The sequence below is a fragment of the Etheostoma cragini genome, chromosome 16 (genome assembly GCF_013103735.1).
Source record: "Etheostoma cragini isolate CJK2018 chromosome 16, CSU_Ecrag_1.0, whole genome shotgun sequence".
Lineage (NCBI taxonomy): Eukaryota > Metazoa > Chordata > Actinopteri > Perciformes > Percidae > Etheostoma > Etheostoma cragini.
This window is the reverse complement of record NC_048422.1, coordinates 14,949,617-14,965,811: the sequence shown is the minus strand read 5'-3', so window position 1 is coordinate 14,965,811 and position 16,195 is coordinate 14,949,617. Positions and strand designations below refer to the sequence as shown.

General features: G+C 39.2%; 2 protein-coding genes across 3 annotated transcripts; one reads left to right on the top strand and one right to left on the bottom strand.

Annotated features, from left to right (window-relative positions):
• Nucleotides 1-524: 524 nt before the first annotated feature.
• Nucleotides 525-6,790, bottom strand: lman2la (lectin, mannose-binding 2-like a). Of its 2 annotated transcripts, XM_034895841.1 has the most exons (9): nt 6,569-6,790; nt 6,002-6,120; nt 5,131-5,248; nt 4,942-5,024; nt 4,768-4,800; nt 4,245-4,406; nt 3,464-3,578; nt 2,813-2,938; nt 525-2,655 (listed from the first exon to the last, which is right to left on the bottom strand). In XM_034895841.1, exons 1-9 carry the CDS (start codon nt 6,756-6,758, stop codon nt 2,513-2,515), a joined length of 1,089 nt encoding a protein of 362 aa, XP_034751732.1. In that variant the 5' UTR covers nt 6,759-6,790; the 3' UTR covers nt 525-2,512. The 2 variants fall into 2 exon arrangements, with proteins under 2 accessions (XP_034751732.1, XP_034751733.1); XM_034895842.1 differs by lacking the exon at nt 4,768-4,800.
• Nucleotides 6,791-8,148: 1,358 nt separating this feature from the next.
• Nucleotides 8,149-12,826, top strand: mtfp1 (mitochondrial fission process 1). The gene is made up of 4 exons (XM_034896642.1): nt 8,149-8,360; nt 10,843-10,970; nt 11,218-11,450; nt 12,359-12,826. Exons 1-4 carry the CDS (start codon nt 8,291-8,293, stop codon nt 12,423-12,425), a joined length of 498 nt encoding a protein of 165 aa, XP_034752533.1. The 5' UTR covers nt 8,149-8,290; the 3' UTR covers nt 12,426-12,826.
• Nucleotides 12,827-16,195: the final 3,369 nt, after the last annotated feature.

Here is a 16,195-nt window from a genome sequence, read left to right as displayed (position 1 = left end):
GGGCTTGAGTTAAAAAGCCATTCTGTTTTTTTTTCCCTGCCTGAAAAAATTAGCCACTAACACTTTCTACTCCGGCCCTATGGATAAACCACATAATTAGGTTGTTTAAGCTGGAGGAAAAAATGGAATATATTGTTTTTGTTGGATTAATTCATGTTTGATATCTTTTAATCTGTTTGCCACTTTTCCATCCCTCGTTATTGTTGCACTAATTCAACGTGTTGGTTTCTCTCAGTTAAATCAACAGCTTTTTTCTTTTTCCATTATGATGAATTTTCATTGACCTATTGCCTTTTAATCCTCAGTTCTTACAACACCATCAAAACTTTTGTATATTATACATATGAAAGACCTCGACATGGAACACAGTCGACTTACATTAGTCCAGGACACATAATACAGAACAGATACAGAACGCTCTGAACTCATCAGTGTCATTGTTTCTGTCCATTGTTTTGTTCTCAACCATAGATAATACCACACAGATGGAGGTGCATGGTTGAGCTATGTGGATTTTCTGTTTTTCAAAATTTAGAAACCTCCTAGTCTAAGAAAGAAGCAGGCATCTGCAAACTCACAACAGACTATTTCTACTTTTTTTTTTAATAACTTTAAACAAGCCAAAATGACTAAAGTCTAAAAAGAATAAAGCACTGAATGATAGATAAAAATGCTTTTGGTATTAGTAAGAAGTCTGCTGTGTACTCGTTGGGTCATCATTTGTATTTTATTTTTTTAATAAAACAAAGATTGGCACTCAACTGACCGACCCTTGCCATTTCTTGACTCCAACATTTCTTCCATTTAATCTCAAGTAGTCTTTTGCAGGATCCTGGTGTTTTCTTGTAAAAAAAACATTTGTAAAGCCGGAAACATTTGAGAAATTAACCTTGTGCCCTGTAAGTGAAAATCATGCCCCTGCCCAGATGTGTGACAAAGCTAAGATATTGATCTGGAGCTTCATCGCATGGCTGCGTGAGAAGCACCTCAGACAGTTGGCCTGGATTATTGATGGGATGTTATGTCATCTTAAAATTAGGATGTTGTTTCCCACACACACTGAAAGCTGAAACGGTCTGATGAGGTTTCTACGATGCACGGTTTATTCTTTAACTTTCTATCTGGAGCACATAAACAAAGACTATCTGTATGCTGTTGACCTGCATGTCACCCACTTCACAAAGGTTATCAACAATATCAATGTAGGTCTTGTTTGCTCTTTAAGGAGGCAGTAGAAATGGTTCAGGACGAAGTCGAGAGTAGTTACTAACTGTAATTTATGGATCACTGATTGGATTTATGAGGCACACAACAGAAATAAGGTAGGGCGGTTGTTAAAGTGGTTACAGGGAAATAAGGAAATCCCTACTCGTTGCACAATTGAAAACAAAGTACCACATAAAAAAATATGTTGACATGAGGCCTGCAGCCATTTCCAGAACGTACAGATGTCGAGAGGGCCCGGCCAACACCTCCATCCAAAGGAGGCAACCTGCATGTTCAGTTCGCTGCAAAAGCATATACCGTATGACGGAAACACAGAGGTGGTGTTTTTACATATAACAAAAAAGAAACAAACAAAGTAATTTTAGTGTTCAGTGTGCAAAGAAAAATGATTTACAACAAATAAGTAGTCATTCAAATTCTCTTCAGTGCAAAGTCCATTTCAGATATGTAAATGTATGTACTTAAATATATATTTAGAAGAGTTTGCTCTAAACTGATCAACAAAAACTTTGATCCATTTCCTTATATACTCATAAAATTTGGTGAAGGGAGCAAAATTGCTTTGCCACATGCATCAATGGGACAAGTCAGTTTTCTGCATGTGCTTTACATAAAAGTTAAAGCATCATGTTAACGAACAACAGTGGTTGCCGAGACAATTCCTCAAAAAATATCCATCACATGTCATGCACACAACAACTACATGATGAGAATATACAGCATACTACATAGTATCCTCAGACATTTGTCTAATGCAAGTCTGGATGCATCTTTAGTTAGCAAGGACCTAGAGTAAGCACAGCATCATTGGTTTTTAGTGCTATACGGTTAGCGCTTCAAGTCACACTAAAGAGTGGGAACACATTAGATTCTTATATATTTCAGTTTCACAAAGGCATAAAATCACATAAGTAAACTGAAAAATAGTAAAAAGAAATTTGAATTTGTCATTTTGCTGCGAACAATGAAAATAAAAATGTAGCTGCTCGTTAGATGTCATAATGCATGTCCGCTGCTGTGTAACAAGTACAGACGCGAAGATGGTAAGGCCGAGTTGGTGTGTGTCAGGCAGGACAAAAATAAAGTCCTACTGCTTCATGACGACCAATGGCAAAGTTGGACAATGGCTTTTTGTAGCAGGTGATGTATCTACTTCGTCCTCTGTTCAAACAGTGTTGTCCTCAGGATAAAAACGACCTGCTGCACTCTACTGGTGGCTCACCGTCTCAGTGCGGTTGGGTCCACAGTAGTCATCACAATCGCCACCATGTTTTTTTGGTCTTTCTCAGTAGAAGCGCTTGCGTCGGCTCTCGCTCCAGTGGCTGTAGACCACTAGGCCGATAACGATGAGGAAGATGCAGCCCAACATGGAGAAGAAGACGGTGAAGAAAATAGCTAATCCACTCATCCCTTCTTCAGTCTGACCCACTGGAACAGAGGACAATAGTCAGGAAGAGAGAAGGACGGAAGAAAATAACAGTGAAGGTGAGGAAAGATGGAGGAAAGAGTGACATGAAGCAAAAAGACAGAATAGGAGAGAGGAAGAGAATGACGTTGTTATAATGTGTGTGTGTGTGTGTCTTACATCTCAGTAGCTCAATGTTATCCACACTGGGTATGGTTATCTCCTCTTCTTCCTCCTCTTCCTCTTCCTTTCGACTCCGCAACACCGTCAGTTGGTAGAGTTTCAGGGAAATGATATCATGGTTATCTATAAGTTGAGAATCAGAAAATAGGCTTACATTTAGAAAAACACACAACAAATCAATTAGAAGTGATTATGTGTGGTTAAAAGGCCTCACACTTTCCCCCGCATATTCCTAACAGAGCAAAAATAAAAGCATTGCCTTAGTTCAGGCAGAGTGCAAAGCCTTTTCCGCGGAATCTAGCTCCTTAATCTCTCTGATGCTACATTCTATATTCTGTACTTAGCCCTGAGTCTACAGTCCGATTACTCAAAGGATTAGTTCACTGAATTTTAATCTTATCTCTCCGCATCAACAGTAACACGGCATGACAAGCTACAGTACTCTGCACGCATCAATACAACAGAGTGATGTCTGTATCTTCTACAAGACTCTGTTTGTCCCTCCTTATTTAATGATGCAAACACAGCCAAGCAGTAGTAGTAGAACAATATGTCTTTTATCAGATGAAATAGACTTTGAAACTAGGAGAGAAAGAAGTGCAGGCAAAATAGTGATTTTAAATCCCCATTACTTGGGGAGCTGTTTACCTGAGAGGTCTCCAGTGATGGCTGTGGCTCCAAAATAATAACCTTTGGGAAGCCGCACCCCGGGAATGTCCAGGCAGTCCCTCCACTCATGTTGCCCGTCAATATCTATCATCACCTGAGGAACAAGAGTTCATTCAGAGACTTTTAGAGAGTTATGAATGTAAATAACCGGCCATCTAATTCATCTCAGTTCTGTTTCCAAAAGCAGGTTTACTGAATTATCGGAACGACTTTGTGAGTAAAACAGAGAATCCCCTTAAATCTTGGACACTGAATCAATTTCCTGGAGGACAATGGAGAATGAAGAGTTCAGCCCATAGTTTCCTAGAAATTATTACATGATATAATGCTGCATTATATAAGACAAAGCCAGCTGTTTTTTCCTGACTGACAAAGAAATGTAAGAACTTTTGGTATGTATCTATCTTCAAAGCCTTTGCTGAAAACATTGGAAACATGTTGAAAATCAAAACGTGTCTTGTCCTCCGTGTAGCTGCCAGACTATCCTCAATAATTGCCCGGTACATGCCTGTACCTGCTTAAATGGAGCATAATGGAAGTGTGTTCTGTTTGTGTCTGTATACATTATTCTTTTTCCCAGTGTAACCTTAAACAGGGCGTTTTCTCAGCCAACCTACACTTTATAAATAAGTAATAGTGGGTCAAACTCAGTCTACCTTGTGCATGCTAATAACCGGTTGGACGGATGGGGACATAAGGATGTGTCTGCGTGTGCTAAGCAGTGTTATTACTGTAGATAATTGAAGACAGAGTCTCTCACCGTGAGCCTGCGGCGGACGTATCGGATGAAGAGGAAGGTGTCGTGTTTGAGGTTGCGCACCATTGCGTTGCAGCCGCCCAGCTCTGTTGGCCGACCATCCCGCTCGTGGTCATAGCTGATGCTGCCGTTCCCAACCATGGCCAGGACGAAGGGGAAAATTCTCTTGTGGTCACAGGGGGAAATGAGAGAGATGAAGAAAGTGTCTTGATTTTAATTAAACCCTCATCATACGCTGATGTAGCAATGATACTTTTGCATTTAGGTCATGTAGGCCTTTTGTAAGAGACAGCATAAAAGAAATCTATGCTGTTCATTATTTCAAATTTTAAAAACTCTTTTTTACAAACTTACATTGACATATATTCACTTGTCATATTTAGTTGCATGCTTTATTCCTTGTATTCCTTCATATTAATCTGATTAAGAACATGTCACAGTACTGTTATGAAAACAAGGGAATGTTTGCAGTCAGAGAAGCATTAAGGACCAATGAATCAAATCAAATGTTCCAAAAGCTGGTTACCTGCGTGCGAGGAGTATATCTTTTCTTCTGTGCCTGACTCCAAATGTTTGCACAAAAGAACACAAAGACAGCCATTTTACACAAATTTGCAAGAGACCTTGACCATGGCAAACCCTCAACCCTACTGTACTTTCCCTCAACACTTGAGATCTAAGCAGTGCTACTCCAGCATACCTCTAGGTGTTTCTCCTCATTAGGATATGTGTCCACAAACACACCCAAGCCGGTGAAGTTGTCCATATTTCCAAATACAGGACCTGTAACATAAGACAATATATCTTATATATTGAGAATTTATCAAAATTACTTTTTTTATTAGATAAATAGTAAGGTTTGGTAAAAGAAATGTCCCACAGCACTTACCTTTTTGTGCACGTTCCTTAGTGTACCATATGGCTAGCCCATCACCATTCAGGTTCTTCTTCCCTTGCCCGTGAATCTTAAAGTGCACCTGCATCTCCCAATCTGTCAGATGGCAAGGCTAAACACACACACACACACAAATTAAATAAAGCCACTGAAATACATAATGTTTTCTCAACAACTAGGCAACATATGAGAGGGCAAGATTCAGATTCTCAAATTTTGGAAAGGTCTTTGGTTAGACCTAACACCTTTACATACCTTGTGACCAAAACGTAATTAGTGTAATACTGAAGTCTGGTTTCACTTTTAATATTTTTGTTGTTGTTGTTGCACTGTTGAGTGCTAGAGAGATGACTTGTTGGGTTGACATCAAGACAAGAGGAGCCCTTTGGCCCTCAGTCGCCAAATAAACATTCAGGTCTTTCGTTGAGTCAGTATTCAGGTCATGCTCAGCAGATCACACACTGCCTGGAAGCAAAAACCATTGGCTGAAACATCCCAAACCCATAATTAACTATCTCTGCTTTACTGGCTAGCCAGTTGTAATTTAATAACAAAACATAAACATAAACCACAAATAATACCGTAAATACCTACTTGCAATCATTAACACGATTACCTATTGGCTAGGTCTTCATGAGGGTAGATTTTAATGCAGGGCTGTTTTATTACACTGCATTAGTTTAAGCTTGGTGAACCTAATAAACTAACAGCTGAGTGTGTATCCTACAAGAATGTTTAACTTCCACCTGAGGGCCCCTCATCATGTGTTTCCTGGCAGTGAATATATTTGCTAAACCCTTTTAATTATACAACACTGAAAATCACGAAACAGTAATACAGTTTACCAGTATTTGTGTGTACTCACAAGGCGGCTCCACACTGCCCCCTGCCGGCTCTGCATGTCAGGTGTGAGGCGTACCTGCTCGGTGGTTACCATGGCATCCCCCATCAGCTCCCAATGCGAGGAGCCTAAGGATCCCACACCTGAGCACACAAAAAGCCCCATCAGCATGAAAAACAGATGACAGAGTGCAATAGAGCTCATTGAGCCTCCGCTTTGTTACTTAACAAAACAACACAAGAACGGGTAGACAAGCACACACGGGCCTTTAATGGATCCCAATGGAAGGTATTTGTCTAAAAGGCTTAATGTTAGAGCAGCAAGATTCATCTGAAGAATGAAAGCGTTGTAAGACAAATCAAATCAAGACATTATATCAGTACAAAGCTAAAGCAGATGTAGCCTAATTTGATCGCTAAATAGATGCATTATTCTGGAAACATCTGTCCCTCAGTGTTTGTGTGTGTGTGTGTGTGTGTGTGTGTGTGTGTGTGTGTGTGTGTGTGTGTGTGTGTGTGTGTGTGTGTGCGCATCAGCACCACTGGAACAGTTTACGGGGTGTAACGTTATAACGGGGTAAGATAGCGGTACCTTGGTATGGCTTGGAAAGGGAATACTCTCGCTTCAAAAACTCTTCCATTTCATGATCGTCGTCTGCCAAACACTTGCTTGCAGTCAAAATTAGAAAAGCGAAAGTCCAGTATGATTCAAAAGGCATTATTTTCCGTCTGAATGGTGGTCTGGGCTCCCTGTAATAATGGCTCCTGCTGGCGGCAGCCATCGTAGGTCAAAACTCATCCTGTTAAATCGCCAGCTTCCTTCCCATAGCTTCGCTGTGTCACATGGCTCATCGCCATTGGTTCGTTTAATTGTCAATCAAAGTGCATGCTTCTTATTGGATGCACTATACGATCGTTTTAGACACTGTAAATAGTGAAAATTAATCAATGAATGTATTAAATTGGAAAGTGTGCAGCTGTAGCAGAGCTGTAAAAAGCTGTAATAGGACATCTTAAGAAATCTAATCCTATTAGTAATTCGGGTATTTCTTTGGGAAATGCTCATGGTCTATAATAAAGTATAAGAAAGTAGGCCTATACATTATTATAAGGCTACTGTATCTACTTTTAAGTGCTGTCCTATCATAGAAATGAAAGGCAATTGTCTTCTGTTTTTTAAAATAACAGTAAGTTTGCTGTGACATTGTCACCATGGCTTTATTTATACTAGACCTACATCGTTTTTTACCTCTTTTATCTAGGCCTTTTCTGTGAGCTGTCTTTGCTGAGGGCTATTTGCTTGTTACTATAATGACTACTACACCAGGGACACATATATGCAGAATCCCCGGGCAAAACTGAACTGTGGGTGCATATTGACCCATATTGACCTTTCCGCACTCTTTGCATTACGCATGTATTGTATTTTTTAAGTAACTACTCACCAAGAACCACCCAGTACTCATGCCGCTGGAACACTAAGCTTGTCCCAGGTTTTCAGTTTTTCAGTTTGTCTGTGTAATACTGATTAAAAACTATAAAGGAATATGCAGCATTAGAGTGCTATACCAAGAATAGTTTGTTAATGGAATAATGTATCCACACAGAGCTAAAGTCACAAATTATACAAAAAAAGGAATTTCCAAGATAGGAACATGTTTTGTTTTAGGCCTACTTGATTTAGTAATAGATTTTAGAATTTGTCATAAACTTACCTAAAGTATTAAAGAAAAAACAGGCCTACTTATACAGCAGAATTGTCCCTTTCAGAAAGTTATATTATATTACATAATATTATAATATTCTATTACTGATGCTTTAACCTAAGCAGTATTCTAACAGCTGTTGAAGTGGAGCACATTTTAACTACAGTTATAGCTATACTGTTGGATTGTTTAATCTAACAGTATTGTATCATACATTGATCATATGTATAGTTTGTAAAATCTTAATCTATTAAATAACAAGTAGGCCTATATGCTGTCAGATGAATGTAGTGAGCAGGTATACATTAAGTAGTAGTATATAATTTAAATGCTCAAGTAAAGGTACCTACATTACTAAAGTAAATGTAGTTACTGTCCACCCCTGTCTGTGAATATTCAAATGGAAAAGAAAGTTGTAGTTTACTGGCATTGTCCCTGTGGTGTGTTGAGCAGCAGTTTGGGACTCGGGCAGCCACTCGGATGCTGCTGTAGTGAGTAGAGATCACGCCCACTTCCCTGTCTCTGCACTGTGTTGGCTTTCTCACAGCTCTCACCGAGTTTATGTAGTAACGTTACAACACTAGGGGATGTAATAAAGGAAAGAAGTCATGGATCAAGTTGAAGAAAAAACAAGCAAAACAGTCGACATTTATCGCGATACATGGGTCCGCTTCCTAGGTACGTATTTCGTATCTGTATAATTTGTAGCGGCACTGTTTTCTTTAAACAGACGGACAGTAACACATGGAACAGTCATGACCCTGGAGCTGCATGCTAGCTAGCTAAAAGTTAGCATAGCTAGCTAAGCACTCTGTTAAAATTCTTTTTATAGTAAAAGGTAATATTGTTACCACAGGACGCAACGGACGTCCAATACTGGACGACAATATCGTTGTTCGTGCTTTGTTTCTAAAACGTATTAAACGTTTACTGCTAGCTAAATCTTTAGCTAGAGTTGTGTCTGTAACTCAGGTCTTTCTCAATAAAGGGAACGTCGACGTTAGTTGTTTGGCAAGTTGAGACAACCACAAAGAAACGCCCGTTAGCATGAATAGACTGCAGCTGATATGTGGCAGGTACAGCTTGCTGTTCTCACCCTATGGTCGTTACTAACAGGACACACTATGACCCATTGAGCTAGTTGTTGAGAAGGGCATGTAACGTTACTGTAAAGGGCATTCATACGGTAGCAGTTCTCCTGGGGAACATGCCATTAATCTTCTGCTCTTCCACAGTTTACATGGACCAGCAGTGGTCATAATATTGCATGATAATCTATTAATCCCCTTCCAAAAATCACAATCTATTCGCAAATATCTTTATTCCTGCCTGTGCAGTTAAATATCTCTATTGACGTGGTTGAAAACAGAAATTTAACCATTTAAATGAGATTTCCAATGGTAATTTGATCTAAATATGAGCCGTGCTTGGTCATATTTCATATAGCATTTCTTCTTTTGTCATTTTTAAATATTCATACTAGTTCTTCTGGTTTGGGCTAGATCACATATTCACAGGCACAGACATTTACAACACCCTGACATAATGATGTATGAGTTTTCCCGCCAGCCCCATGGGCCTATAAGCTCTTTTAGCGTTTGCTTGCGGGTCAGAATTGAACTCCAGCTTATTTTGCCAGGGCATGTCACATTTTATTATTAATCAACCTAATCTTATCTGAACTCTCCTTGTTATCATGTTGTATTATACCACTACAGCTCGTATCACCTTGTGCTCACAGGTGGAGTTGATTTCAGAAAATATGTGCACAATGACATTTTTGATAAATATTGATCAGGTATGTTGATATAACTACTGTGTGGGTAAAGGCAAATAATAGAACAGCTAGAACAGTCTGGTGTGTTCAAAAAAATACGTCACTCTACTGTAATGCAGCCTTTAATACCAGGAAAAGACAACACTTGTGTAATATCAGGATATTACGATATCCCAAATTTGAGACGATATCTAGCCTCGTATCAATATTGATATAATATTGATATATTGCCTAGCCTTTCTCACAGGTGCACGGGAGCTCCGGATTCAGTAGTTTCTTTGCTGTCATCATTAGGCCAGGTATTGCTCAGTGCAAACTGCTGTCATTTCTCTTCTTGAAGCTGAGGAAGCATGATTCACTATTTTAAGGCTAAATTTCAATAAAATTCATGAAGGAAACAAGTGGAACAGTGGGGCTAAAAAGGGAGTGAACAGGCTTTCTGTAGATGGGCTTTAGCGCTGTCACTGCCCAGAGTAAGTTGAGTGCAGTTTGAGTCGCACATGCTCAGTTTTACATGGTTTACGGCATAACACGTCACATTAAATTTTGCGAAATCCATGATATAGTAAACTTCTCATTAAAACCAGTAAAAGAAGAGAGAAATCATTTCAGAAATGTTTAAGCTATCTGTGATTGTTTGATTGCTAACGTTAGCTCCAAATGCCATTCAACTGACAACCTTTGTTGTGTTTTATTGCTAAGTTTTTAGCCAGCAGTGAACAAACTTCATTAAGAAGGTCCATTTTTACTGTTACAGAAGTCTCTTGTTAGCATCTCGTAGGCTATTTGTCGCAAAGTGATGCATGCACAACTCAAATCTGCACTCGACTTGCTTTGGGGAGTGACAAGCGCTGTGCAACTGCAAAGTGTGCAGTTTTTGGACTTTTCTCTGCTGTTTTCTCACTTTTTGATTGCAGGTTTCCCTATAGAGCTCCCCCTACAGCTTTGAGATAGATGTTTGGCAGCTTCTATGTTTACTTGTGTCTAACTCTACTGTCAGTCTGCTGTTTCCTCTTTCTCTTTTCTTTCAACAATGCTTTCAGCCATGACGATGGTGTGTATTGCCGTGAAGCAATTCGTTACATTGCGGGACCTGCTATCACCCGATACTTCCTGATACTTGTTGCAAATTTTTTTTATTTTTACCTCACAGGCGCTAGGGGGGAGCGAGACTATTAAGCTAAAAAAACACTTCCCCTTTTAAGGTAAGATCAGGACAGGGATTTCGGTGGACTGTTGGAACTCAACAGAATGTTGTTCAGAATGACATTAAACTTCAGTTATCTTTTAACAAATGTATAGGACTAAAATAAGCTATGGTTATGATGCATTTAGAGTAGACTAAACAGTTTATAACTTATCGGCATCTGTACACGCCTACAGGTTATGCCAATGAAGTCGGGGAGGCTTTTCGTGCTCTGGTACCAGTGAGTTTGGTATGGGGCAGCTATGCTGTGGCCACTATGTATGTTACTGCGGATGCTGTGGACAAAGGGAAGAAAGCAGCTCTGGTAAGATGTATCCATTTGTATATCATCATATTGGTCAAAAGTCAATAAAACTATGTTATTAGAAAGTAGTAAAAAAACAAATATGATGTCAACATGATTTTAGATCACTGAATCCCAACCTGATCAGAGTCAAGAGACTACAAGATTATTCTAAGGGGTCTCGAGATGCAAAGATATTACAAATATCCACATATAATGCCTAAGCTGTGACTACACTCATTTGCTGATCCTGAATCTGGCCCTCAAGGTCCACGGGGACAACCCAGGGAAGACAACCCGAGTAGCGGTGGCAGTGGTGGACACGTTTGTGTGGCAGGCCCTCGCCTCTGTGATCATCCCGGGCTTCACCATTAACCGTGTATGTGCTGCGTCACTGCACCTGCTGGGCAGAACCACCAAGTGGCCCCTGCCCGTCCGCAAGTGGACCACTACAGCGATAGGCCTCTCCACGATCCCCTTCATTATTTCTCCTATAGACAGGTATACACATGTACTTGTTACTTTACTGGATTACTTGTTACTTTGTGGATTATGTAAATTGATCATTGTGAAATGATGATGAAATATTTGATTTCAAAGTTTAGGCCACTCACATCATCCCGCTGCTGGAAATGCCGAGTAGAGCACCAAATGTGTATTAATCCGCCACTGCAAATAGTCCCCAGTATTTGCTGTTGGTTGAGTCATGTTTGCTAAAAACTACAGTGCTCAGTTGTTTTAGGAAAGGACTGAGGATATATTTTTGAGATGTTTTTAAATCTTACGTAGGAACAAATGGGGTGGAGTGCCCCAGACTTGAGGTAGTGAACTGGATACATTGTGTTTGTTTTAATGGAATGGGTTGATGATAAGAAAAAGACGGATCCTTTAAAGTCTATCTGTATTACCCAAAACTTTGACAAGCAGGGAGGGGTGAGAGGCCGCAGCGACCCGCGTTATTATGAAACCCACTGCTTTTCTTAATCGCGTCAACAGTGTTTGTGTAATTACTCACGCTGCCAGAGAGGGGAGACAAAAGTTCTGCACTACAGCTTTAATCCACAATATTCCTTTATTTAGAGGTATTTTATCACAATATGTGTTTCCATCATATTTCAAATAATGCAAAAACTTGAGTTTTATTTTAATGGCTTGAAACACCTTCAAAACAACAAACAAAAACAAAAAATAAGTTTATAATACTTACCCTCAGGGCGCTGATCTTACCACCAGTGACAATGAGATCAATGTGACTAAGTTATAGTGCCACAAAGAAAGGCAACATAGTAGTAACACATGAGATACACACAATTAAAAATGTATTTCTAAAGTTGCTCTTGTTCTTTATGAAATGGATTCAGAAATGCCGTATTTGTGTCCACAATGTTTCCACTTTCTGTGCCCTCTAGGTCAGTGGATTACTTTCTTGACTCAAGCCTTCGGAAGGTCTACAATGAGGAAGAGAAGCACAAATAAGAATGCACCGTACCGACCAAAAGGTTCCCTCCTGGGTAGAGACCAGTCCAGTCTACGCCGACATGCGCTGGTCATCCACCACTGTGAAGCACTGTTGTGAAGAAAAATTTCATGGGGCAGACACCACAGTTATTCAAATATATAAACAAAACATTTATTTTATAATTATAACATTTATATAAGTAAGTTAAGATGTTCTTGCTTCATGAAATATCCCCTTGGGGATCCTTAATTTCAACCTCTTAGGGCAATCTGGATAGTGACACCAACATGTTCTAAAACAGGAATGTAACGGTAGGATATATGTATGAATACTCAGTGAAATCCTGCTTCTTGAGCTTACCTCATGTCCAGATGTAAAGGAGATTAAATACAAATCCACACTTACTGTGTTTATTTGCCATAGTGGTACTGTTATTACAAGCCAAAAAAGCCAGTTTGCCATAATGTCTTTCTTATTCATTACTTACTTAAAGTTAGTCTTTGACTCTTTTTTTTTTCTTTTTCTGAAAACAAAGGTTACCGGCACTTTAAATAGTCCTCCAATGGACTTTTTCATTGTTTCATATTACTTTGCTGTTGGTCATGTGAGTTAAAGTTTCCACCGGGACCACGGTTACCATCTATATTATTCTAAATGGTATAATGGTCTTTTAAAGTGGGAATACTTGTACCATCAAATAGAATTTCAAGTATTTGAATTATTTCTCACCAATATCTAATCTGTATTCTGAAGATACAATACTGTAACTTCTTCTGAAAAGACATAGCTCATTTAAAACTGTTCTGAATTATTATACTCCTCCAAACAAGCTTTTAGTTATGACTGTACAATTTAAACGGAATTCCCATCAGGAGATTCCCATCTAGTACATGTGAATTGAATTTAGTGTTGAACTTCTCATATACTTGTGGAGGTCAGTGTCATACCTATGCAGAAACGGGTTCTTTTACAGATACTGTACATCTGTATAATTTCTTATGCATTTCTTTAAGGAGCCAAGTCATATACTGTACTTATATAATTACGTCATATTTTCGCTGGGATTGTACCTCATACAATACAGAGTCAATATACTGTATCTCATGCTGAACTATGCAAGGGAAACTCTGGAATGTGTACATATATTATATTTGCAAATGACAGGGATTGTTTTCCCGCTGTTGTGAAATAAGAAGGGAAATCTGATATAAAATGTAGCTTGAAATTATACAGAGGAACATGCTGTATTGGTAATGGTTATCATTGCCATTTTTTTCTGCCAACACATATTTACAATGTACCGTTTTAGCAATAACTTTAGTTTAATGTGTGTGTGTCGATCCATATTCATCCTTTGTCATGGAGAGTTATGCTGAAAGAAACACAATTGTTAAAACTTGGGGTGCACCAAATATGTTTTTACTTGCGGATACAATCTGTTCAATATTATTTAATTAAACCAGATCAGGTCAGAGTGCACAATGTTTTTTGTTGTCATTTCAAAAGATTCAAAAACATGTGCTCAAGGCTCCAGTGTGTGCGGTGTGGGATGTTTTCATTCACTTTCACCTTGTGTAAAGGGATGGGTCCAAAATGTACTTCTTCCATTCATCAGCCAAATGGCTAGTGAATGTTCCAATTTTACCAGCCACTCAGTAGATTACCATTGCTTTTTGGCTGAATGCAGCAAATCTACCAGCCACTATTCTACCAGCATTTGGCTAGTAGATGGTGCTAATTTTTGATGTTGGGTATGGATCTTTTTTCTTGTATTCTTGTATCATCATCTACAAAATAAACATTGACAAGTAAGGAAAACCCACATTGCAGCTTTTGGATTTAGAGATTGACAGCTCAGTTTATTGAAAAATATTGAAGCATTATCTAAACACAGTCTGCTTTGAGGCCTTCCTATAAGAACACCTTTCTATAGTGTGGTTTCAAGTGGCAGAACAACAACTTGCTTTGTGTGCAGGCAGTTTCCACTTCCTGAGTAACCTCCTGTCAGATGAAAGAGGTGTAATTCAAGGGATAGGTTCAACCAATGAAATGGAAGCACACAAACTCACATCAGACCAGGCGATTTGAGAGCCTAGTTGCAGTAATTTACCTTGATTGAGTCAGTGACACACAGCTGAAGCCAATCCCATAGATGAAAAGCCCACATAAAGAGCTAAGGAATCTCACACCGGCATAGCACAGTCATGTTTGTTCTAAATCTTGTGTTACTGGCCCTCTTGTCCTTATCAACAGCTCAGCCGGGTAAGAAGGAAATTGTAATGTTTATCTTCTGTTGGTGTCAATTTGGTTGCATTTTATTTCTAAAGGCACCTGTTGAAAATACAGCACCCGTTCTACTACCACACTGCTGACGTTCTAACGTTTACAGGCATTCCTCGATACATTGAAGGCCAGTGGATTTTCACTGATGAGATTCCACAGTATGAATATACTGATGGACAACCTGTGGCAGTAGAGGAAAGGATATGGCCTCAGAGCCCAGAGGTTGTTGAACTTGTGACAGCAGAGGACCAGAACTTGCTAACTACTCCGGAGCCATATGCTATGGAGCCATATGGTAGAAAGGAACAAGGTGGGCTGGTAACAGTGCATTTAGTCTCTTTGTTAAAACTGTCCAAAGTAAACATTCACTGAGCTTTTTTTTAATTTTATTTTTCCTTCTCATTGCTGTCAGATTCAGATGGAGATTCTTTGGATGAAGGAGAATCAGCAGTGTGGAAAATTAGCCTGGTAGTGGTTGTCCTGTTGGTGTCTATAGTGGGATCTCTGAGCATGGCCTATTACATGTGTGTCTGGAGAGGAGGAAGAATTTACTACAAGCCTCAGAAGGAGGAGAATGCTTAAAATAAAGAAGTTTGTGTAGAAACTTTTGTCTTGTCATTTTAAAAGCTTTAGTCCATGGAGTAAAAATGGGACTGTGCATGTTGTGTTTTTCTTCCCTCTACAGCATGTTCTCTTGTCTGTGATCTCTGACAAGAGTGCATTAAAGACAAGAATGTAAGAAGTTAATTTGAGTCTGGCGTTGCAGACTCCTTTGATGGGCTGTTAAAGGCTGGACCGGATGCATGGAATGCAACAGTATCAATGGCAGTGCCAGTTAATTACACTTACTGATCAGGTGCTCTTGGTTCTTCAGCCAAAGCTAAGACTAATGTCCTAAGTTTAGTTTTAGGATACTTGCAGCCACAGCCTGTATCTTTAGCTATGTATTCATGCTTGACCCAAGGAATGTTCTCTCTATGGGTTCACAGCCATGTCTAACATTCTGATGATGGCAGAGGTTTTTCATAATCAAAGCTGGTCTGTAAGACTTCAAAATAAAACTGAATTGATTTAAAAAAGAAATTGTCTGAGGTTGACTTTGAAACTACTTCTTAGTGAAAGTTATTTGAAATCCATTTCTGACAAATCCTGTAGTTATTGTAATGGCCACTAGAGGTCATCCCTAGCATTGGGACATGCTCCACCGTGTCCTCATGACAGGGATGCAGCTATGCACAAAGTTATCAGGTTTTCACCAGAAAGTTCTCTATTGGAATTTGATTTTAAACACTTTTACTCCAGAATACGACCCTATGGAACAACGGTACATTTTTATCCAATAGGAAGTCATTGTTTTTAGGCGCTGTTGGTTAGAGAATACACTGAAGTGATACAAGCCACGACTCAACTTTTGGTGCAATCAAATGTGTCAGAGATGAGGCCTCTTTGTGTTAAAGGTGTCAGCTAGAATAGCAAATGTTCACTAACAAGTTTGTTAGCAATT